General features: G+C 51.9%; 9 protein-coding genes across 9 annotated transcripts; 5 read left to right on the top strand and 4 right to left on the bottom strand.

Moving 5' to 3' along the window:
• Positions 1 to 8,736, top strand: TAO3 (Cell morphogenesis protein PAG1). The gene is made up of 2 exons (XM_062880767.1): positions 1 to 407; positions 632 to 8,736. Exons 1-2 carry the CDS (start codon positions 381 to 383, stop codon positions 8,432 to 8,434), a joined length of 7,830 nt encoding a protein of 2,609 aa, XP_062729380.1. The 5' UTR covers positions 1 to 380; the 3' UTR covers positions 8,435 to 8,736.
• Positions 8,737 to 8,848: 112 nt separating this feature from the next.
• On the top strand, positions 8,849 to 9,731 carry QC761_0091620 (uncharacterized protein; the record flags this gene model as incomplete). Its single annotated transcript, XM_062872977.1, has 2 exons — positions 8,849 to 9,255; positions 9,316 to 9,731. Exons 1-2 carry the CDS (start codon positions 8,904 to 8,906, stop codon positions 9,729 to 9,731), a joined length of 768 nt encoding a protein of 255 aa, XP_062729379.1. The 5' UTR covers positions 8,849 to 8,903.
• A 24-nt stretch (positions 9,732 to 9,755) lies between these two features.
• QC761_0091610 (uncharacterized protein) lies at positions 9,756 to 10,370 on the top strand (the record flags this gene model as incomplete). Its single annotated transcript, XM_062872976.1, has 1 exon — positions 9,756 to 10,370. The coding sequence occupies one exon, from the start codon at positions 9,756 to 9,758 to the stop codon at positions 10,368 to 10,370; it is 615 nt and encodes a 204-aa protein (XP_062729378.1).
• Positions 10,371 to 10,481: 111 nt separating this feature from the next.
• QC761_0091600 (uncharacterized protein) lies at positions 10,482 to 11,029 on the top strand (the record flags this gene model as incomplete). Its single annotated transcript, XM_062872975.1, has 2 exons — positions 10,482 to 10,729; positions 10,774 to 11,029. The coding sequence occupies 2 exons, from the start codon at positions 10,482 to 10,484 to the stop codon at positions 11,027 to 11,029; spliced, it is 504 nt and encodes a 167-aa protein (XP_062729377.1).
• Positions 11,030 to 13,573: 2,544 nt separating this feature from the next.
• QC761_603210 (uncharacterized protein) lies at positions 13,574 to 14,755 on the bottom strand (the record flags this gene model as incomplete). Its single annotated transcript, XM_062880768.1, has 3 exons — positions 13,574 to 13,900; positions 13,970 to 14,110; positions 14,221 to 14,755. The coding sequence occupies 3 exons, from the start codon at positions 14,753 to 14,755 to the stop codon at positions 13,830 to 13,832; spliced, it is 747 nt and encodes a 248-aa protein (XP_062729376.1). The 3' UTR covers positions 13,574 to 13,829.
• A 629-nt stretch (positions 14,756 to 15,384) lies between these two features.
• Positions 15,385 to 16,934, bottom strand: LEU5_2 (coenzyme A transporter; the record flags this gene model as incomplete). Its single annotated transcript, XM_062880769.1, has 2 exons — positions 16,371 to 16,934; positions 15,385 to 16,311 (listed from the first exon to the last, which is right to left on the bottom strand). The coding sequence occupies exons 1-2, from the start codon at positions 16,584 to 16,586 to the stop codon at positions 15,385 to 15,387; spliced, it is 1,143 nt and encodes a 380-aa protein (XP_062729375.1). The 5' UTR covers positions 16,587 to 16,934.
• A 445-nt stretch (positions 16,935 to 17,379) lies between these two features.
• On the top strand, positions 17,380 to 18,639 carry QC761_603240 (uncharacterized protein; the record flags this gene model as incomplete). The annotated part of the gene is made up of 1 exon (XM_062880770.1): positions 17,380 to 18,639. The coding sequence occupies one exon, from the start codon at positions 17,380 to 17,382 to the stop codon at positions 18,637 to 18,639; it is 1,260 nt and encodes a 419-aa protein (XP_062729374.1).
• Positions 18,640 to 18,685: 46 nt separating this feature from the next.
• MRP20 (mitochondrial 54S ribosomal protein YmL41) lies at positions 18,686 to 19,732 on the bottom strand. Its single transcript, XM_062880771.1, has 2 exons — positions 19,487 to 19,732; positions 18,686 to 19,414 (listed from the first exon to the last, which is right to left on the bottom strand). Exons 1-2 carry the CDS (start codon positions 19,564 to 19,566, stop codon positions 18,889 to 18,891), a joined length of 606 nt encoding a protein of 201 aa, XP_062729373.1. The 5' UTR covers positions 19,567 to 19,732; the 3' UTR covers positions 18,686 to 18,888.
• A 165-nt stretch (positions 19,733 to 19,897) lies between these two features.
• Positions 19,898 to 21,412, bottom strand: QC761_603260 (uncharacterized protein). The gene is made up of 3 exons (XM_062880772.1): positions 20,944 to 21,412; positions 20,322 to 20,823; positions 19,898 to 20,264 (listed from the first exon to the last, which is right to left on the bottom strand). The coding sequence occupies exons 1-3, from the start codon at positions 21,077 to 21,079 to the stop codon at positions 20,033 to 20,035; spliced, it is 870 nt and encodes a 289-aa protein (XP_062729372.1). The 5' UTR covers positions 21,080 to 21,412; the 3' UTR covers positions 19,898 to 20,032.
• Between the last annotated feature and the right edge of the window lie 146 nt (positions 21,413 to 21,558).

Here is a 21,558-nt window from a genome sequence, read left to right as displayed (position 1 = left end):
GTCCAAGTCCATGAGAGGTCAAAGCTGTGAGGTGAAGTGGGATGACAGGCTGACAGCCCGGCCATCTGATATCTGATTGGCTCATCCAGACGACAGCCCCGGTTTAGGGAGGAGTTCGGCCCATCTCTGATTGGCTGCCAAACAATTAGCCCCTGAAGGTCCCTTGCGTTCTGGCAGCCCTGCATCAACACGGTGGACCTGGGCGGCCAGTGAATCGCCAGTCGCACTGTCGCGAGCAGCTCACGTTGTCAACCCACCTCGACTTCCATCCGACAGGTCTCCTTCCTGTCTGGACAGGACGCAATTGTCAAAAAGGCCATTCCTTCCGACCCCCTCGCTGCCGAACGAAGCAGCCGCATTGCCAGGAGTAGCGACGGATCATGCAAGAAGTGACGTCTGAAAAATGGGTGAGTTGAAGTTGCCCTTCCCCCACCATGATAAGCGGCGGCCATCTTGTGCGGGCAAGGCGCGGGCGGGTGGCTTTCGGCCTCCGGGCCTTCCTAGAACCGACCTCTTGCCGCCGCCGTCTCCGCCCGGTTTCAAGGGCCACTCCACTTGGCCCTCCAGCTTGGCACATCATGTCGACTGCCGACTGCCTCATAGTGCCAGTCTTGCTGACTAGCTACCCACAGCTCCGTCTCAAACGACGTTGCCTGACCACGAGCCACTGAAGTTCTCGCCCCGCGCCGTCACCAGACTAGATGAGGAGGACGAAGACTGGCAGAGAACCTTACGGCCCGCCGTCCTTGAACCGAGGAGCGTTGCGCATTCCCGAGAATCGTCCCTCGACAAGTTTCAACGCACCCACCCACATGTGCCGCCGCCTCGGGGTGCCCTGGGAGGCGTTATTGAGCGAGTTGTTGATCCCAGAGCTGCCTCGTACGGCCATCACCGCCAGACCTCGATTGTTCATGGCATAGGAATCCATCACTCGAGGAACGGCAGCCTTGCCAGCTCTTCCTCGAGCCCTCTCAGCCCGCAGATGATTGCTGCCGCTGGCGCAGGTCTCACACCTGAGAGGACGGATATGCATATTCAAGCCTTCTCACGGACGGAGGGTGATACCGGGCCAGGATCACGCCCTGTTACTGCTCTCTCCAATGCTACGACAGCGGTCCTGAACCCGGGGCCTGGTTATCCCGAAAGAACTTCATCGGCAACTGATATGTCAGGCGCCCCAGCACCAACCAGGGGAACTCTGGAGAGAATGCACAGTGGCAGTGGGCGTTCACGCCGTGATCATTCTCATCATCATTCGCATTCATCACGGGCCTCCAAGGATGAGCAAAAGACCGTGGGGGAATACGCGCTCCATGTGCTTTTCACCTCTTTCATTGCCCAGGCAGAAGAAAAGCTGAACGAGTGTATAACGGTCCCGTTCGAACCGGAGCCGAATGTCGAACAGATCTGCGGGCCAGGGGCGGACCCTGCGTTTGACCAACTCATTGTAGCTCTTGGGCACATCTCCAAGCAGAAGCCAAAGCCATTGATCGATAGTATGATGCTGTGGCGGAAGAGCAAGAGCGAAGCGGCCGGCGAAGCCCGAGGACAGCTACACCAGCATGCTCGTATCAATCCTGCACCCCATCCTGGACTGTTACAACGACGTAACACGGAACCTGTACAGCCCATGTCCGCACAAGGTGGCCCGGAAGCTGGTGGGCAGATGGGTCTGGCAGCCAGGCAGGATTTCGTCGCACAGGCAGAGCGCCGGTCGACAGTTTCCATCTATGTGCTCTGCCGGGTTCTCCTTGAGGTCATGTCACAAAGCACGCTGGCCTCCATCACGCCGGAAATGGAGGAGAAGCTGGAATCGATCATTTTCGGCCAGTTGAAGATGTCAGAGACAGAGCAGCTGATGCTGTCGCCTCTGAAACTGGCCAACTGGAATTTGTTCGCTCAGCTCCTTGGTGTCATGAGCGACATCGACTTCAACAGCGTGACTGCTCGATTCGTCACCGACTTGGATCGCTCACTGCAAGAGTTGGCGGCTAGAAGCCCCCATGTCGAAAGCAGACTAGAGCTTGTTCTGGGCGGCATGAAGCATCTCCGCATCAAAACTTCACCGGCGGCAGCGTGGGATCAATCCTGCGACTTCATGGCATCTCTTGGCAAGCTGTTTGGCCGGTCCAAAGGTGGCAGGGTCAAATCGGCCTTCTGCCAGGTCCTCGAGATGCTCATGCTGCCCATTGCAGCTGAAGCAAACAACAGTGATATTGCCCACCCAAAGTGGGCCGAGGTTCTCTCCACCATCTGTCCTCGTCTGGCAGAAATCATGGCCAAGCCACGGCACTGGATCTACGCCTTTCCCCTGACTGCCACTATGCTCTGCGTCTCCCCCCCAGAGACTTTTGTCAGCCAATGGAACCAGCTGATCTACCCGTTGCCACCCAAACTCAAGGACCGAGAGACCAGGCCAATATGCATGCAGGTCGTTTCTAGACTCGTGTGGACATACCTCTACCGCACAACAGAGAGCAATAACGGGCCTACAAAAAGGTTGGATGATGTGATGAGGACGGTGCTTCCGAATCCCAAGAAGCCCTACAGTGCAACAGACACCGCCGTTGTTGAGCCTCTGATACAGATCATTAGATTTGTTGGATATAAACACCCAGAACACTGTTTTAAGACTATCATCTTCCCCTTGATCAGTGCTGATCTATTCGAGAAAAAGGACAGGGAACTCAGAATCGAACAACTGGATCCTGACCGGATGGTTGTGGGAATCCGGGCTTTTCTTACTGTTATGGCGGACTTGGAGAAGGGCGACAAGGGCAAACCACCATTTCCGCAGACATACGCTCATAGTCATGCTCATGAAGTGATGACACCAACCTCGCCAGTACTGCAATCGCCCGTGGGCGCTCCAACAGTTCCTCCAGCGGCGTTGTCCGCTGGAGAGAAGCTCTCTAAGCCAGTCATGATTTCTTCTCTGACCCGAGAGGTCCGGGCGAACTACAACAAGTTCTGTGAAATTCTCAACAAAATCACTATCATCTGCGATAATACCTTTGGTGGCCAGGCAGCATTGGACGAGAAGTTTGAGAGGTTTAACAGCCCTGGTCCCAAAACACCCATTACCGAAACCTTCAACTTTAGTCGGCGAGATGACCATTCGAATCCTCAGGACCAGAAGCAGGCATTCTATGAACTACTTCACGTAGCCGTACAGGCCATACCTCGATGTCTGTCTCCAGACATACCCATACCTTTCAACACTCTCATCAATCTGCTCTGTACCGGAACGGCCCATGTCCAATCAAATATTGCCGAATCCTCGGCGCGGTCTTTGAAGGCTATCGCTCGACAATCGCATGCCCATCAGGTCACAATGGGCTTCGCACGGTTCATCTTCAATTTCGATGACCGCTATTCAACCATGTCAGATGGCGGCATGCTGGGACCTGGCCATATTGAGAAGACTTTGATGCTCTATATCGAACTTCTTCATATCTGGATTGAGGAAATCAAGCAAAAGACGAGGGAGGCCACGACTGAAAACGGTGAGCCCACTGGCGATAAGCGTGGGATCAAACTTGACTTGTCCAGCGTATGGGCAGAAGTCGATCAAGTCGAGGCACATGGCCTGTTCTTCCTATGCTCACAATCTCGACGTGTTCGATATCACGCGGTCAACGTGCTACGATTGATCAGGGAGTTTGACGGTGTCTTAATAAAGCCAGGCGGTGGTGGGCAAGAGACACAGAGACTTATTGACATCCTCGAAAATGACTCCATGCAAGTCATGAACTTCAATGATGAACAGTTATCAGTAGCGGAACGCAGCCGCCAGCAGCGAGGGATGCAGACAAACAGCCAAGGAGCCTTGATCGAACTCTGCACCAGCGATATGTCCTATGACACAACCCTGTGGTTCAAGATCTTCCCCAACTTTATCCGAATCGCCTTTGACAAATGCCCCTTCACTATCACATTAACACGAGATCTGGTCTGCGAGCGGATTCTTCAGCTTTACAAGGTCATCACAGTGCTCTCGGAGCCATCACGAGGGTTATATTACAACGACATCAATAGTGCCCGCCTCACAGCCAAGACGCCAACAAGCCAGCAAGAGGGTGTTGTTGAGCAGTGGAAGCTGTACCTTGTATTTGCGTGCACAACGTTGGCAGATCCGGGCAGTGGTCCCAATGGAGCGAGCAATGGGCAACATGGTCGGAAGGGGTCTACGGCTGCCGAAAAGATTGGTTCAGCCCGCACTCTCTTCAAATACCTAAATCCCTTGCTCTCCGTCTCGTCCGCCTCGATACGGGAAGCAGTAGTAATAGCGATGGGCTCTATCAACGTCCACATCTATCGCACTCTTCTCGAGGAACTTCAAGGCCATGTCGGGCGCTGCAATGATGACGCTAGGCAACGGATTCATCAGCGTACCAACAGCAGTCCGCGACGGAACCGAAAGATGGATATATTACGGACTGAAATCACTCATGTCTACAAGTTGACATCACACTTCTTGAAGCAACAGGAAGTGTATCAGGATGAATGGATTCTCAATAATCTGGTCGGATATGCCAAGGACCTCAAGATCTTTTTGATGGATGGCGAAGTTCAAATGGACTGGGAGTTCCAGAAACTCAGGCGTCATTATTGCGGGCTTATGGAGGAGCTTTTTGAGGGTATCAACCGAACCAATGATCCATCTAGATGGATGACATTTGAAGCTCGAAAGTCGGCATTTGCTCTGATGGAGGATTGGTGCGGTTTCTCGCCGAACCAGCCACAAATCCGACAAAGAGAAGACAACATGAGGAAGTCAGTGATTGATCAAAAGGCTGTGGGTGAACGTGGCACTGTCACGGCAGCTATGGAGATTGAAAAGAGGAACCTTAGAACGGCGGCACTCAGTGCCATGGCGTCTCTATGCGGCGGACCCATCAGCCTTACCACCGACGGTAGCTCTTCTCGGCAGTTCGATGTGAGGCGGATGCTGGCTTGGATTGAGGCCATCTTTAATTCTGGCAGCGATCGTATGAACGTCATCGGCAGGAGAGCTCTCAAGAACCTGATTGTCCACAACCAGGAGTTTGTATATCTCCTCGAACACTGCATCTCGCGATGCTACCTTGCTGAAGTGCCCAAGGTGCTGGAGAGTTACTTTACTGTCGTGACCGAGGTCATTCTGGAGCACCCCGAGAACCCCTGCCCCTTTTGGAAGCTTCTGGGTCTTTGTTTGTTTATGCTGGGTAACGACCAAAGCAAAATCAGATCTAAGGCGGCACACCTCCTTCGAGCACTTGAAGAGCGCCAACCACAACCCAAGAGCTCCAAACTCCAAGACTTCGACATTAGTATATCGGATAAGACAAAGGCTGTCTACAAGCTCGCTCAGTTCGAGATATCCAAGAGGCTGGCCAAACGACACACCGAACTGGCGTTTCACATCTTCTCCGAGTTTACGTTCTACTTTAAGGAACAACAAGGATCAGCCCAAAGGAACATCGTGGCTGTCATCCTTCCTTGGGTACAATCAGTCGAACTCAAAGTCGACCCGAATGGCGGTCCGATTGCCCAGTCATATGTACTGCTGGCCAACCTGCTCGAGCTCACCATCAAGTCTAGTGCGGCTTTGCACAATGAAGTGCAGGCACTCTGGCAGGCATTGGCTACGGGACCCCATCCTGGGAATGTGAGGCTCATCCTCGATTTTATCATGTCGCTTTGTCTTGAGCGGAGGGAGCAGAACTTTGTCGAATATGCCAAGCAGATTGTGGTCTTTTTGGCGAGTACCAGTATCACCCCGGGCAACAAGGTGGTGGAATTCTTGTTGTCGCAGATCACGCCTAAGACGATGGTTCCGAATGAGAAGCGGGAAGCTTCTCCTCCGCCGCCGGATAATATTGAGAAGCTGCCTTACTATGCGGATTTGGCCGTAGTCCTTCCTGTTGGTACGAAGCAGGCTGGCTTTTCGCTTGGACAACTGTCTTTGATCTTGTTGGTGGATCTCATGGTTGCGCCTGTGAGCCTTACCGCGGAGAATGTCCCTAATCTTTTGCAGGTGGTGACGGTGCTCTGGGATCACTACACGCCACTGGTGCAGGAGCAGGCTCGGGAGATGCTGGTGCATTTGATTCATGAGCTTGTCATCTCTCAGCTTGATGATGATGCCCCGGTGGAGACAAGGAAGTCGATTGAGGATCTCATTGATGCTATTCGACGCCATGACCGGTCTGTGGTGTGGGGGTACGAGGACAGCAATGGCAAGGTCAACGAGCATGACAATAAAGTCCCTCCGAGTATGGAGTATTTGACCACCGAGGTTGTCAAGACTTTTGAGCTTACCTTCCCTGGCATCAAAGACCAATGGGGCCGGCTATCACTCACGTGGGCAACCTCGTGTCCTGTCAGACATCTTGCCTGTCGGTCTTTTCAGATTTTCAGGTGTATTCTCACTTCGTTGGATCAACATATGCTTGGGGACATGCTCGCTCGCTTGTCGAACACTATTGCGGACGAGGATATGGAGATTCAGTCGTTTTCGATGGAGATACTCACTACCTTTAAGACCCTGATCGTCAAGCTTGATGCAGAGAAGCTGTTGGCTCTTCCACAACTCTTCTGGACGACATGTGCCTGTCTGGAGTCAATCAATGAGTGCGAGTTTCTGGAAGCGGTGGAGATACTGAATGAGTTCTTGGACAAACTGGACTTTGGGTCTGCCAATGTGCGAAGGCTTCTCTATGATGGACAGCCTTCCAAGTGGGATGGGCCGTTTGAGGGTTTGCAGCCACTTCTTTACAAGGGGTTGCGGTCGTCGATGTGTCTGGACTCGACATTGCGGACGCTGGAAAGACTTGTGCAGTTGCCGAGCGATGCCCTGATTGGAGACGATACTCGTCTGTTCTTTACCATCATTGCCAACTTGCCAAGGCTTCTGAATGTTATTGATCAGAAGATATTGGAGGAAGAGGTGGTTCAGACGGCGAACTCGCTGATGAGCGTTGCGTATGAGCGAGAGTTGAGGAGTATTGCGCTGGTTCTTGACAAATACCTGGCGAACATGTACTCGTCTGGGGAAGACTTTGTCTCGCAGATGCTGGCAGCTCTTCAAGACTACTTTCTGCCAGCACTTGACTTTCATATGATTGCCATGCTGATGGGCTTCCTGACCAACGCGACTGCCTGGGTCAAGATCAAGACGATGAGGATTCTCAGGGTAATCATCCCCGAAGTCGACATGAGGAAGCCGGAAATCGCGAGCCATGGCTCAGATATGATTTCACCCTTGCTACGACTGTTGCAAACAGAGTACTGCATGGAAGCCCTCGAGGTTCTTGATAACATCATGACCATGTCCGGTTCCACCATGGACAAGCAGCACCTCCGCATGAGCATGACCCGACCCACCTCCAAGGCCGTCCGAAAAGAATACGAGCGCACTCAAAGTCTCTTTGGCATCCCAGAAACTTCCGGTTGGGCAATTCCCATGCCAGCCAAAAAGACTGACTCTACCCGCGCCAACATCCACGCCGCATTCTACATGTGCCAGTCGATCGAAGGCATAGCCGCCGAGCCAACCCCAACGCCCGAGGTTGAATTCCACAACGATGAGTTCCCCTATGGCTATTTCTCCACCTCGGACAGGGCGGACACCATGATGTCAGACGACATAAGGGATAACCCCCCCATGGGCGACCTCGTCTCCAAACTTGACAGCCTAGACGACTTCTTCGACGACCTCTCCACCAGCCCACCGTCCGATGGCCGTTCCTCCAGGACAGTGACAGAATTCTCCCCTGACGCCTTCGAATCCGACGCTCAACTCTACGACGAGCAAATCCTCCCTATTCTGCACCAGGCTTCCTCAAACACAAGTAGCATGTCCTTCCAAAACGGCTTTGCCGATCGCCCCTCTTTTGTCTTACCAACAAACGGTCTAGTAGCAGCCAACACGATGACGCCGGGGGCGTTCTCGGTAACTATGACCGGCACTGGAGGCGGTCCAGGTCCCGCAAACATCACTCCTCCAAGCGCTATCCTCCGTCCTGGTCTTCACGCTCGTTCGGTAACTTCCCCTTCGGCACCGTATCACCATCAGCTGGATTTTGTCTCGGATGACGAGCATGATACACCCCAGCAGCAGGATTTTGTGGAGGATGTCTTTTCTGATGGAGATGATGAACGCCCAACTACGGATGGAGGGAACGGCAATAGTAGTCCGTTTTTCTTGGAGAGCATGATTAGGAAGGGAGGCTTGAGAGGAAGGTTGAGGGGGGTGGGGACTGGAGGGGCAAGAGAGAGGTTGCCTAGTGTGCAGGGGGTGTCACCAAGATCTCAACAGCAGTCACGAGCGCCGTCTGCAATGGGGAGAGAGGGATTTGAGGGGGCAAGGGAGCAGGGGATGGTGTTGCAGCAGAGGTTGCAGATGGGTGGTTTTGGGGGGCAGGGGTTTGGGAATAAGGAGTTGTTGTAGGGGGGAAAGGGTTTAGGACGAGGAACCTGAGCTTGTTGCAATCAAGGCTGGGGAGGGTTTAGTTTTCGACTTCTGCCGTCATCATTGGGGGAAGGGGGAAGCGAAGGGGAGGACTGTATGATGATGGTGTTTGTGTAATGAATATGGGGGTGATCTGGGGACAGAGATGAGGAAACATATAGGGATGAAGGGGATGGGTAAGGGGATGAGGCACGATGATTTATATATGTAATGTAGCTGTTTATATCAATATTGAGTAACCTGACATACAAATGGCACTGAAGTTGTCGACGCACTTGTAGGAACACCAATTATGTTGGTTCGCTGCTTGGCACTTGGTGTCAACTGGCGCTCAAGCTGCCGTGCCATATCTCTCTCTCACCTTCCAGGATGGTCCGTTTTCACTCATCGAACTTGGCCTTTCAAAACACCACTCGCCATGAGCAAACACTGAACAAACAAAACGATCATGTCGACCTCAGACTCAATACTGGTTTACGATGGGCCAAAATGCCGCATTTGTTGCGATTTAATGCCCAACAGACAGATTCCCCTGCCCAACGGCAAATGGGTCGATGTCCAGAAACAGGGGAAAATGACGCTTTCCCTGGCTGTCTGGTTAAGTGATGTTTACGAATCGGCCAAGACGTGCGTCAATTGTAAGGTCATGATTGAAGCATTGGAATGTTTTGAAGTAAAGGAGCCAAGGTTGGAGGATGATATGTTTACTGTTGATGGCCGGGTTGGGACGTCGCTCAAGCTCGAGTACAATCTCGCTGAGGACGAATATTTGAGGTTTATTGAAGTATTCTCTGATACTGGTGAGAAGATTCCTTGAATGGTGCGTAAGGTGGTGGGAGGCTGACGTTGGGAGATAATAGAATCGGAGAGTTGTCTGGGTAGGGCGACGTTTATAGAGGCTGATATTGACCCGAGGAAGGCGGTGGAGATTGCGAAAAGACGATTGAGGGTGTGTGTTGATTCTCATGATGAGTGTAGGGTGGGGAGGAGGGGATTCATTCCTACGAGGGTTGTGGATGTTGGTACTGGGGATGGTCAGCCGCGGTTAGTTGAGACCACGGAGGATATGAAAGACACTGACTACTTTGCTTTGAGCTATTGTTGGGGGTTGGCCCAGTCCCTTACAACGACCAAAGCAACATTGCCAAACAGGTTTGAGGGTATTCCGTGGGAAGATATACCCAAGACCCTGCACGAGGCGATCGAATTTGTACAACACCTGGGCCTATCGTATATATGGATTGATGCCCTCTGCATCATCCAGGATGATGGTTGAGATTGGGAGAAGGAGGCAGCTCAGATGAAAAACGTCTACGAGAACGCCTTGTTCACGCTCTCTGCCACGTCTGCCCCCGATGTTGCTACTGGTTGCTTCCTAGCCCGAAATAATCCCGTTCACGAACTGCACTCGGCGAAGGCGCAGCATACCTGCTACGCTCGTCGTCCCTGCTTTGACACCCACAGCAAGCTTTTCTCCTACTCCGTCGACACCGAGATTGAAATGGACAACTATCCCGCTATGACACGGGGTTGGATCTATCAAGAGCGTCTTCTCTCGCAACGAATCCTCTATTGCGCCTATGATGAGTTGATCGGGGAGTGCCGGAATACGATCACATGCGAGTGTAACCCGACAAGCCTTCATCGTCACCACGGAGGCAACGCCATCGTTAGCTACAAGCGTCAAATGGGACACCTCTCCGATCCTACACAGTTCAACAAAAACAACTCCTCTTGTTTCCCTATCATCGATCTGTGGCTCAGCCTCGTGCAGAGCTACTCCCGGAGAGTCTTCACAAAATATACCGACCGTCTCATTGCTCTTTCTGGTATCGCTCAGAAATTCCAGCCTCTCAACATAGGGTATTACTACGCGGGCATCTGGTCTACGGAAATCCACCATCAACTAGCCTGAACTCGCGATGCCAACCCCAAGGCATTACGCGTCAAGGAAGCGGCCCGAATCCCTGGTTCTCCTTCCTGGTCCTGGTGTTCCATCAACCAACCCTGCGTATTCGACGACATCATGAACACTCCCCGCGTCAGCACCCGTCTCACAGCCCTAAACTACAAAGCCGAGCTCTCCAGCCCCGATCCCACCGGCCCAGTCTCATATGCCCGGCTGACCCTCTCCGGCCCCTGCGTCGAAGCAAAAATCGTCCTCGGCCCTCCCGTAGAAGAGAACCCCAGCAGCTCCCTCAAAGCATACATCTCCCTCTGCAACAAACAATATCTCATAACGCCCGACATCCCCCACTGGCACAACGCCCCTCTGTCAGCCGACTCCTTAGCTGCCTCGGACGAAGTCTCCTGCCTAGAATCTACATCACCAAAAAGGGGTTCAAGGACAACGTAAACGTCAACCCTGACTCTCCATGGGACGACCCAGAGCACCCGGATCAATATTACAATTACCGATTCCCATGGCTGGTTCTCAAATGGTCACCCCCTCATGATGCGTACCGCCGTGTGGGGATCGTCAACTTTGCAAATCGACCTTCGTTTGACCAGGAGGAGCAGGCGCCTGGGGAGATGATGAGGCATGCGGCGATGAGGGTCGTGGATATTGTTTAAGGAACGTAATAGCAGCACAGGTATGTCAAGACGACGACTTTTTCCTGATCCCTAGTTTCTGCTTTTGGCGTAACTGAAGTGGTGTAGAACTCGGGATCCCGTCCGCTCTCCCCTAGATAAGATCTGCCTTAAATGCTTATCTGTCGGGACACCCACCAAACCGCACAATTTCCAACCACAGCACCACTATTTCCCTGTCTCAAAGCCAAAAAAAAATATCTCCAAGCTCGGACTACTTTCTATAAGACAAAAAAAAGAAAAATCCACCAAAAACATACAATATCGAGACTTTTCTAGTGGTTACCTACTTAAGTACTAGCTCGGCTATTATGCAATTTAAATTATAATCGTTAGTATCTAGACTGTTATGATTAAGAAAAGCTATTTTGTTATATACTATTTAGCTGTACCGAACCAGGATTGTTCAGAAGTGTCTTTAACTAGTATCCTTTTCAGAAGGTTCTGGATAGAGGTTCGTCACACTTAACTGTAACAATAGAGTAGATGAATAGTTCCGCAATATAAAATATAAATTATAATAGTTAGTATCTTAACTATTGGAATTAGGACAAGCTATTATTATACACTGTTTAGCTATATATAACGAACCCCTATCCAGAACCTTCTGAAAGGGATACTAGTTAAAGGCACTTCTGAACAATCCTGGTTCGGTACAGCTAAACAGTATATAACAAAATAGCTTGTCTTAATCACAACAGTCTAGATACTAACGATTATAATTTAAATTGCATACTGCGGAAATGTCTATCTACACCAGCCAGTTCCTCCGTATACATAGACCTTGGGACCGTGACTTACAGACGGTCCTCGGTCCACTCATGATTGGCCGATACTGGACCGTGGACCGTGAGCCCCGCCGCGGTCCCCGGGCCCCATCTTATTGGTTCATTCCGTCCAACTGGACCATGAGCCCCGCTCGATCGCCCAGTCCAGCCCTGATTGGTCCAGTCCGGATTGGTCCAGTGTGCCCCACTGTCTCCCAAAACCGTGACATTCCGCTTCCATACTCCTGTTGTTACGCTTATATGTGTTGAACCACCTTGAAATTCATATCTCTTTTCACCATCTTTGAACACTAAAGTGTTACTCCTCCACCCAAAAAAAGGAATGGGCATTGCAGGTCAAGAGATTGTGTATTTATTATCAACTTACACGTTTTTAAACGGAGAAAAAGGCCCTGCCCACAAATAATTGGCATAGCAACTGTGGGGCGATTAGTGGGGATGGTGGAGGATGCATTTTATAGGCTTTGCTGAGCTTTGGAGGGTGATTCCTCTTCTGAACAAATACAGCGCCTTTTTCTCCTCAATTTTGATGATATATTGCCTGGTAATTGAACTCATGCCAACGGACCACATAACATAAGTCAACACTTATCATATCGTAAAACGTACTTTAAAAGAAAGTCAGTAGACCTTTTAAACATCTTTCAATGCTTTTTGGCTATCTTTAACACCTGCCAATTCTCTTTAAAGGCCTGTTAACTATTTTCCAGGGCTTAATGCTTATCTTTCGAGGTGAGTGTATCATAACTAAGCAAACTTGGAATTGATGTCCTTTCTCGCTGATCAGAAATACATGTATCGCTCTGCACCCTGCACATTGTCGTGTAGGGGCAGGCCTGGCTCCGGGCACATTGAGCCGATGTTGAGGTCAAGGTAGGATGACACTCTTACTTTCCACGATCCCCTGCCTCCCTCTCTCCCCCTTCTTGTTCAAGCTCATGTTGTGCCTCCCTCTCTCCTCTTTGAGTAAAAGGTAGGAAAAAACAAAGAAAAGGCAAAATGTAAAACAAGGCTACAAGGTGGGCGCCCGCTTCTAAAAGGAGAGAGCCCATTTCGAAAAGGAGGGAGCCCACTGCTAAAAGGAGGGAGCCCGCTTCTGAAAGAACGGAGCCCACATCATGTTTTGCCTTCCCCTCTCCCAAAGCTCTTCCTTGTCTCAAAACCTCCCCTCCGCCCAAGGCCTGCATGTTCGGGTATTTCTTGGCAAAGAACTTACCTTTCAGTAGCAAAATCCGTATCATTCTCTTCGTTGTGTAGTACGTTGCGGTATTTTCTCTTGCACCATTTGAACTCCCTCCAACCACGAGGCGTCAAAACCGCCAATGTCTACAACATCGAGAACCGTGTATCGGAAATCCCGTGACACGGGACCCAGGCAAAAGAGGGCAGCCAAATCGATGTGAGTCGAAGATGACTGCATGTCCTTCACCATCTTCTCGAAGGCGTCCTCGGTTATCATGTAAAAGCGGCTGTTCTAGAAGTCCCGGCGACGGGCGGCGTTGAAAGCTTCTTCCCTCCTTTGGCGTAGGGATTATAAGTCGGGTTTGGACATTCTGGTAATTTTCTCCTGGACTTCCTATAGCACGATTGATTGGTTGGTTAGTCCGTTTGTTTTGTTATGCCATCTAGAGCCATGAGATGATAACCTACAGTGTCTGTGGGTAAAGTGACGATCAAGAACGAAATAATGTTCAAGCAAGTGCATGCAGAAGAGGCGAGTTGATGCTAGAAATGTTTGGTTGGTTGAGTTCTGAAAATCTGCCCTCTCGTGTAAAAAAAAGAAAAAATAAAACAAAAAAAAAGTTTGACCTCCAATGGTGAGATACGCCTTCCAGCACCGGTCTCTCAGGTTTGCCATTCTCACCTCACGTCATCATTGGCCGTTGGAAAGAGCTTCCAACTGTTGGTCTTCGAGGAGAAAGTCCGGGTCAAGTTTCAGATTATTACATCACCTTCCTCCTCTATTGCCTACAACAACTTGCCAAGAGCAACATCTACAACTGACTCCTGCCCACGTTCTTATCCATCTGGATCCAGAGACCATCGCCCTCAGCCATGATATTGCCTGTTCAATATTGCGTTAGCCATACTCTATGATCAAATAGGGATACAGCAACCAATCTCAACAACTAACCATTCTGATCCTCAATACACCCCCTAACCATGATCTTTCGTCCAGCCTTCTTGACCACCCTCCCCCTGATAACAACCACCATGGGCAACTTGATCGCCTTCTGAAGGTTGGTGTTGAACTGGACAGTATACGCGCCGTGCTCTGTTAACACAGTCTCGTCAGCATCCTGCCCCAAGAATCCCAACCCCTCCCTCAACCGCGGAGCAGCTGGAATGATATAGCAAAAGGGGAAAAAAACTCAGAAAACTTACCACTCTGAAAATTGGCCGCCGTCCCCATAACCTCGTCCATCAGCACCGCAAACAAGCCCCCATGCATCGTCCCCGCATAACCACAAAGATCCTCCCCTAAATCCACCAGCGCACTAAACAGCAAAAACGGGTTCTTCATATCCTCCCCGTCCTGCGCCCCACCCCCCTGCAGCATCGCTTTGGATTTGGTGATCTCCTCCATGGGTATCAACTCCCCCTTTGCCCCGGCCGCCTGAGCTTTCTTGACCATTGAAGCAGGGGGCTGCAGCATCCGGAAGAATGTCACGCACGCCCTGACAGTGGAGCCAGAGTTCATCACCTTGCGAACAAAGTTGCTCTCACCCGAGGGCAAGGGGCGGCGGTCGACGACTTGGGTGCTGAGGAGGGCGGGATCGGAGAGCATTTTGGCGAAGGGGGGGATGGCATTGAAGTGGGCGAGGGGGTCTTTGACGTGTTGGTTGTGGTTCTCGGGAGCGGAATGGGCCTTGACGATGGGGCGGTCTTGTCCTTGGTTTTGGTTCTGGGTGGAGGCCATGGTGGGCAATGTTGGTGAGTGGTGACTGAAGGGGTAGAGACCGAGACGGATAAGCTATTGCTTGATGAGCGGTGATAGTTGAAGAAGATGATGGTTTCAATGTTATATTTTTCTGGAACGCCGTCACGGAGTGCTTTAATCCCGCGAATGTCGAGTCACGCAGGTGTGCCGGTTGATATGGTTTCCTCGTGGGTATTCCACCTACTGCTGAAAGTGACATGATTCTGCCTCGGCGCCATGTCACGCCGTCGATGTCCATCGGTGGTTCGTACTACACCATCGAGACCCTAAACCCCGTTGTTAGGAGATGGCTCGTCGCCGGCCATGGTAAGCGTCAAGCTGGATCCAAGAGCTCAATCTTGAAAGGTAGCAGATCAAGATAGCCATGATACATTCATATTGCTTCCACCCGCCCCAACGACAGTCCACTATGATGCTAGTAACCAAATGAACTTCCTGTTTAGCCTCGACCAAGTATCTCAAACCAGCTAGAGCCGGCCCACCCCGAAAAAGACAACCCCTCAAACCCAAGATTTTGTATATACAAAAGAAATCTGCCTGCCAACCCCAAACGCCGATCTTGTGCTTGCTTGCAAACAAAACAAGAACCAGAGGAACCCCAAGAAATTCTAAATGCCGAACCATGTCTTTAGTCTTTCGTACGTGTAGAAACTCGCCGCCACCAAGGGGACCACCTTGGCGTAACCAATGGTCAAGCCCACAAAGAAACCTCTCAGTCCGCGCTCTCTCATAATTATCCCAGCTGTCTCGCCGATGCGCATTCTGTGGCCATCGCCGACCGCTCCACCAACTTGCATCCGCCGCCTAATAACTTCCAACGGGTAGGACGCCGTTTGAGAAACCAGACCGGCCACGCCACCCGCGAATAGCTCAGCCCAAGACCGCAAAGGCGCTGCTTTCCCGGCGGGCGCATTCTCAGGTTGTGGCAGTGTAGTCCACTTCGCAATTTTTGGGTAACGAAGAAGGTCGCCGGCCGTGTCGTGTGTCAGGAAAGACATGCCAGCGTAGGGCAGCATGCCCAGGAGCGTTGGGGAGAATCCACGGTAAAAGTTGGTCAGCCCGTGCCTAGCAGGCACAACTGGCAGAGGCTCGCCGACAGGGCCAGCCACAGTGCGCGGTTTTTGTTGTTCACCATATATTTGCTTGCATATTGAGCGTAGTGATGATCTGCTGTCCTTCTTCGTCTCGAAAGCCAGCCGTACTCGAATAACTTCTAGTGGATATGTGAAGAAAACTGAGGTGACACCTGCCAAAGACCCGCTGATAAGTCGTCGGAATGGCGTTTCGTGCTCCTTGTTCGGAATGACAATAGCTCGTATTTGTTCGTAGGCCAGGAACTTGATGGCTGCGTAGGGGAAAATCCTCAAAAGTGTCGCTGAGTGGCCTCTAAAAAGGCCTGTTGGTCCGTCCTGCTGGTAGATGGCCTTCATGGCCTCCGACACACCAAGCCATGATCCCGTGTATTTGATGAAGTGTGGGTTATGAGACTGGAAAAGAATCTTCACTCGGTCGAGCGGCGCAACAACAGTCTTGGCCTATGATTATGTTAGTCAACCGTACAATGTTCGTGCCTGAGTCCGAGGCAAGAACCTACCGCGCATCCTGCCAGACCACCTGCGACTCCAGATCGCCAGACATAATCCAAGCTCCGCTTGTTCTTAGGAGGCTTCCTCGGCACCTGGGCCTCGTCGTCTGTAGGGCATACTGCTGGATCCTTAGCCGGCAGTGCTGTAGCATTTAGCCGGGCTGCACGGGTAGTGTCTCGCCCTATTTGAGGCGACGAGACCCCCGGCATGGAGGCATGGCTCATGAGGGCCCGGGGGTTGCCCGCTTCAGCGGACTGGTGTAGCGGAATATCGCGACAGGTAGATTCGGGGAGGGGAATATTGGGACGGACGCTCTGCGTTACTGGCGCATTGCGAGTGAAAATGTCTTTATGTTGTATTTCTGTGGTCGTCGAGAAAAGGTATATATTCGGCCACGGTCTAGATGCGAGTTGGAAGTGAGTTATAGGTCTATCGTCAAGTACGTAATGTTTTGCTGTGAATGCGATTCAGAAGATGGAGCAAAGAAAACGCTCTCGAAAGCCGGGAATGCAACAGCCAAACGTCATTTCCGTCTTCTCCGCAGACTCTTTAAGCTTTAGAACCGCAAGCCCTCCAGTGCCACCCCGCATAGCCGAGGATTGCCGAATCCTCCCACCTGACCAACCCGCCTGAACTAGGGGCCCAGTGCCTGAGAACGGGCCAACCAGCGGCCGCCTAAGTAAATCAGGTTTGACGCTATGCCATTCTGAGATTTCTAGAAGCCCACATAGTACCCTCTTTTGACGACGCTGACAAGGTTGTTATCGATATACCCACATTCACGGTCACGAGTTGGTCACGAGGGCATCAGATACTGCGAAGATAAGTGCTACCATGGCATTTGATGCGTGAATAGTCTATATAAGACCTTGTAAGCGGAATGAATTGTTACAAATTCCATAGTCTCGTTGCAAATCACTGACTATATGTCAAGGACCAATCAAAAAACCTGAGCCATTGATAGCCTGCCTTGAGAATAATGTCCATATATGGGATGGATTGAACACTATCGAAACCATGCCTGAATCCAGCATTCTCTGGCAGAACGAGGCCAAAACGGTGGTCCTACTCGACCTCCCCCGGTCAATTGAAGAAGCCCAGTATCTTTCCGATAATCAGATGCTACCTGGCCATGAGCCACCAGACACAACTGCACCATTCCGGAGGTTGATCTGTTCACCGGCACCAGAACAACCCTTCGTAACTCCGGAGCCGAAGTCCAGTGATTATGCTCAACCAGCCATCTCACCCGCAGCTCAGATAGCCGAGCTCATGACCATGGCATCCGTTAAGTCAGCACTCGATGAGATAAGCACATCCTATCAAGGGCCCTGGTGTCTACCACGCCTCACTTCAAAGCCACCAGCCCCGGTTGAGTCAAAGCAGATACCCACGCAACCGGAAGGAACAGCAGCGCCGCCCAAGAGCACATCAACACCCACAGAACCAAATCCCCCTCCCAAAGCAACCGAAGATCACAGTATAATCCCCACCAACCAAGTCGATACCCCAGACTCTCCTTACACCCCCCCAAATTCCCACCCACTCACCGGCCCCTTCCCCTCCCTCTCCCAAACCTTCTCCCTCATCCTCCTCGACCCCCCCTGGCCCAACCGCTCCGTAAAACGCAAACGCTCCAGCCCCGCCGCCTACAAACCCCTCCCCTCTCTCTCCTCCACCCATTCCCTCCTGTCCTCCTTCCAAATAACCACCCTCCTCTCCCCTGACGGACTCGTAGCAGTATGGGTCACCAACTCCCCCCGCTTCACCACCCTCCTCCTCAACGACATTTTCCCCTACAACTGGGGTATTGAGCTAGTGGCAGAATGGACCTGGGTCAAAGTCACGTCTCGTGGGGAGCCGATTGTCAGTCTGGGGAGTCAATGGCGGAAGCCTTATGAGCGGTTGTTGATTGCGAGGAAAAAGGGGGCTTGTGCAGGGGCTGGTGGTGTGAAGAATAAGGTTATTGTCTCTGTGCCCGATATTCACTCTCGCAAGCCAAATTTAAAGGGGTTGTTTGAGGAGATGTTACCTAGGGGGTATACAGCGTTGGAGATGTTTGCACGGAACTTGACGGCGGGTTGGTGGGGGTGGGGGGATGAGGTAGTGAAGTTTCAGGGGGGGGAGTATTGGGCTCAGGAAGAACTGGTAGAAGGAGAAGAGGTTGTTGGGCCGGAGGGTGATCTGCACGAAAATAGGGAGGAAAAGACGGCGGGTTCTGCACGATTGGAAGAAGATATAGCAGGAAACCTAAGTCAAATTGTTCAACCAGGTTGATGTAGAGCGGGAGAATCCAGCATTGGTTATGATTGTACATGTATTTGCGTCCATGGCATATAATACACTTGCCAAGTATCTCTCCTTGGCTCTGCTCAATTCTAGCGTTTGAGCCCCCTTATCCAAGCAGCAGTGACAGCCGAACTAAGCCGACCACTTCAGCCTGATCATTCTTTCTCAGAACTGCACTTCCGCGTATTTACCTCGCCCCAAGCATATCCCATTTATGCCTGAACAAGTCCAACCCCCTTATTCATCCTTCACCTCCCCCCTTTTCCCCTCCTCCTTCCCCTCCACCTTCAACCCCTTCTCCTTGACCTTCAACCCTTTCGCCTTCCTCAACAACTCCCTCGCCTGCTGACTCACACTCTTCACATCATCCGGCACCGCAAACTTGTTCCTCAACGGCACCTTCTTCGGGTCCTTCTGCTTCTTCTCCTGCGCCCTCCTATCCTTCTGCAGCTTCTGGTACATTGCATGATCCCACGGCTTGAGAGCCTCCTCATCCTTCACCGGCTCCGGCCACACAAACGGCTTGACCAGCTCGGCAATCATCATCTTCTGCGCCCTGGGTCGATACCAAGGCCCAGTCTTGTTCTTCCTCTCGGGTTTGGGCTGGTTGATGAACGAGCGGATAGCCGTCGTCTCGACGCCGTAAGCATGGTGAAGATAGTCCCGAAGATCGAGCTTGTTGAATTGCAGGGGGACGGCAAAGGTGGCGAGGTGGGGGGACTGTTTGGGCTTGGGGCGGAGGAGGGCGACTACGTGGTTTGGTCTGGGCGGGAGAGTAAGAGAGCAGGTTAGCTCCGAGATGTCCTCGAGAAGAAAAGGTGGGCTGGTTGCTTACAGAAACAATTGCTTGTCACCGAACCTCTTCCACCGCTGTACAGGCTCCACGATCCGCGGTAATGAGTTCATTGACGACATGGTGGGTGAGAGGTGACGGGTAGCTTTGCGCTGGGTCTACCGCCGTCCTGAAATGGCAACTCGCTGTCGGGATCTGGTATCATGATGATAGCTCCAGTTAGATTTTCCAGCGATTGAAAGACGTTGTTGACGGCCCGCTGCCAGCTGCCAATCCAGGCGATTTCGACCAGGGTTGAGTGACCAGGACCTCAACTCGCAGGTGGGTCCATAGTAATGCCAAGAGTGTCTACGGGCATTACCCCACACCTGTCATCGATCTCTCAACGACAGCGTCACCACAAGACCAAGCTCTTGAGCTGTCAGGGACACGTTACGTACTCAATTACTTCATTGGGCGTTTCACAGGATAGAGAGCGGTTCCAATTCTTAGAAGAGGTGAATATTGTTTTCATTTCATTCGTTATCTCATCAAAAACGCCAGATTCCCTTGCCAAATACCCATGTCGCTAATATCACACTACTAAACTTACACATCAAGGCCGTCGACAACAATACCCTTGGTCCAGGTCAACTGCATGAACTGGGCGACCTGGTTGGCCGACTCCTCAGTCACCATAACGCTGACCAGATACAAAGTTGCATCCAGGCCAGCGGCCACTCCCCCACTCGTAATGACTCGGAGACCACCTAGGCGCATGGATGCGCGCCGAGCAATGGACTCTCTGCGTGTGGCGCCCTTGAACGAAATGGATCCCTTTCTGCAATGGTGAGTCAGTATATGCTACTCGTCAGACAGTCATGTCAGTGGAACATACCGGGCATTCGAGGGGCGTCTGCCAGCATCCGACTTTCGACGGATGTAGGGGTTCTCGTCCTCGTCTCCGAGTTCGAACCGAAGGTTGTTCACGACGTAGCGGGCGTCATCGACAACGTCGGTGCGCTCGCCCAAGTCGCGGGTGGCAGCTTGGCTGCACAAGATCTCGAGCTTGGTAATATAGTCGGGATGAGTGGTGGCAGAGAGGCCAGCAAGAATGCCCTGCTGGGCAAGGAAGAGTGAACCGGTGCAAATAGACAGGAGTGTCCGCTCGCGGGTGGGATCGCTCTTCTGAAGCTCCGAGTAGGCAGTGATGAGATCAAGGGGCTCGCCCTTGCTCTTCAAAACTGCATCGGTGCCGCCGCCGATGACGACAAGGACGTCGAAGTCATTAAGACGCTCCTTAGCGTCCTTCCAGTTGATATGGGTTTGGACGGAGACTCCCTGCTCGGAGATGACTGTAGGAGTGCCACCAGCAATGGTGACCTCGAAGGCCTTGGAAGCTGTAGGTCGGAGTCCGGTTAGCCGGGAAGCTTCCAGCTGTCAAAGGAACCAAAACGCGGGGTATGAAATAAGCCGGTGGTGGTGCCAACCTAGCCTCAGAACAGGACACAATGACTTACCAGGATCAGATTGATCGTGCAAGGCCGTGGTCAAGACCTCGAGGGGACCAGCGAAGTCCATGAGGTTGAACTTGTCGTGCAGGGCAAAGAGCACATCAATTGGCTCGTCTGCCACTGCGGACTCCTTGTGGGCCATCTTTGGCAACTGTTGGAATTGGGATCGGAGGGGTGGTGGGTGAGTGGTGGTTGTAGACCAGTGGTGTGCTTGGTGTTGGTGTAAGTGGTGGTTTGCCTGGGAGTGTACAGACCAAACCGGAGATGGAGAGACTCAATTGATGGAATAAGTGATGAAGAAGATGGGTAGAAAACAGAGGAATGGGTGAACAAGCAGGGAGAAGTCTGGGTTTTGTGCCTCGAGCTTGCCTGTCGGGACAGTCATTGGAGGGCCGCATTGGATCAGTCACGAGAGAGCTCTCAAAGACAGCCCCGCCAAAGAGGGGCCTGGTTCTTCTCACACCATGCATCAGACGATTCGGCGGCGGGCAGCAGCCCACTAAAGTTCCCGTCGATGCGCTCCACTTTGGCGTTTTAAAATGCGGGGTTCGAGGGGTTCTGCCGCTGAAAGAACAGGGAAAGCCAGCACTGACCATGCAAGTCAAGCTGGAGTCGGGTCAC

The sequence above is a fragment of the Podospora bellae-mahoneyi genome, chromosome 6 (assembly GCF_035222275.1).
Source record: "Podospora bellae-mahoneyi strain CBS 112042 chromosome 6, whole genome shotgun sequence".
Classification (NCBI taxonomy): domain Eukaryota; kingdom Fungi; phylum Ascomycota; class Sordariomycetes; order Sordariales; family Podosporaceae; genus Podospora; species Podospora bellae-mahoneyi.
The sequence above is the reverse complement of the archived record's forward strand: the minus strand, read 5'-3'. Positions and strand labels throughout refer to the sequence as shown.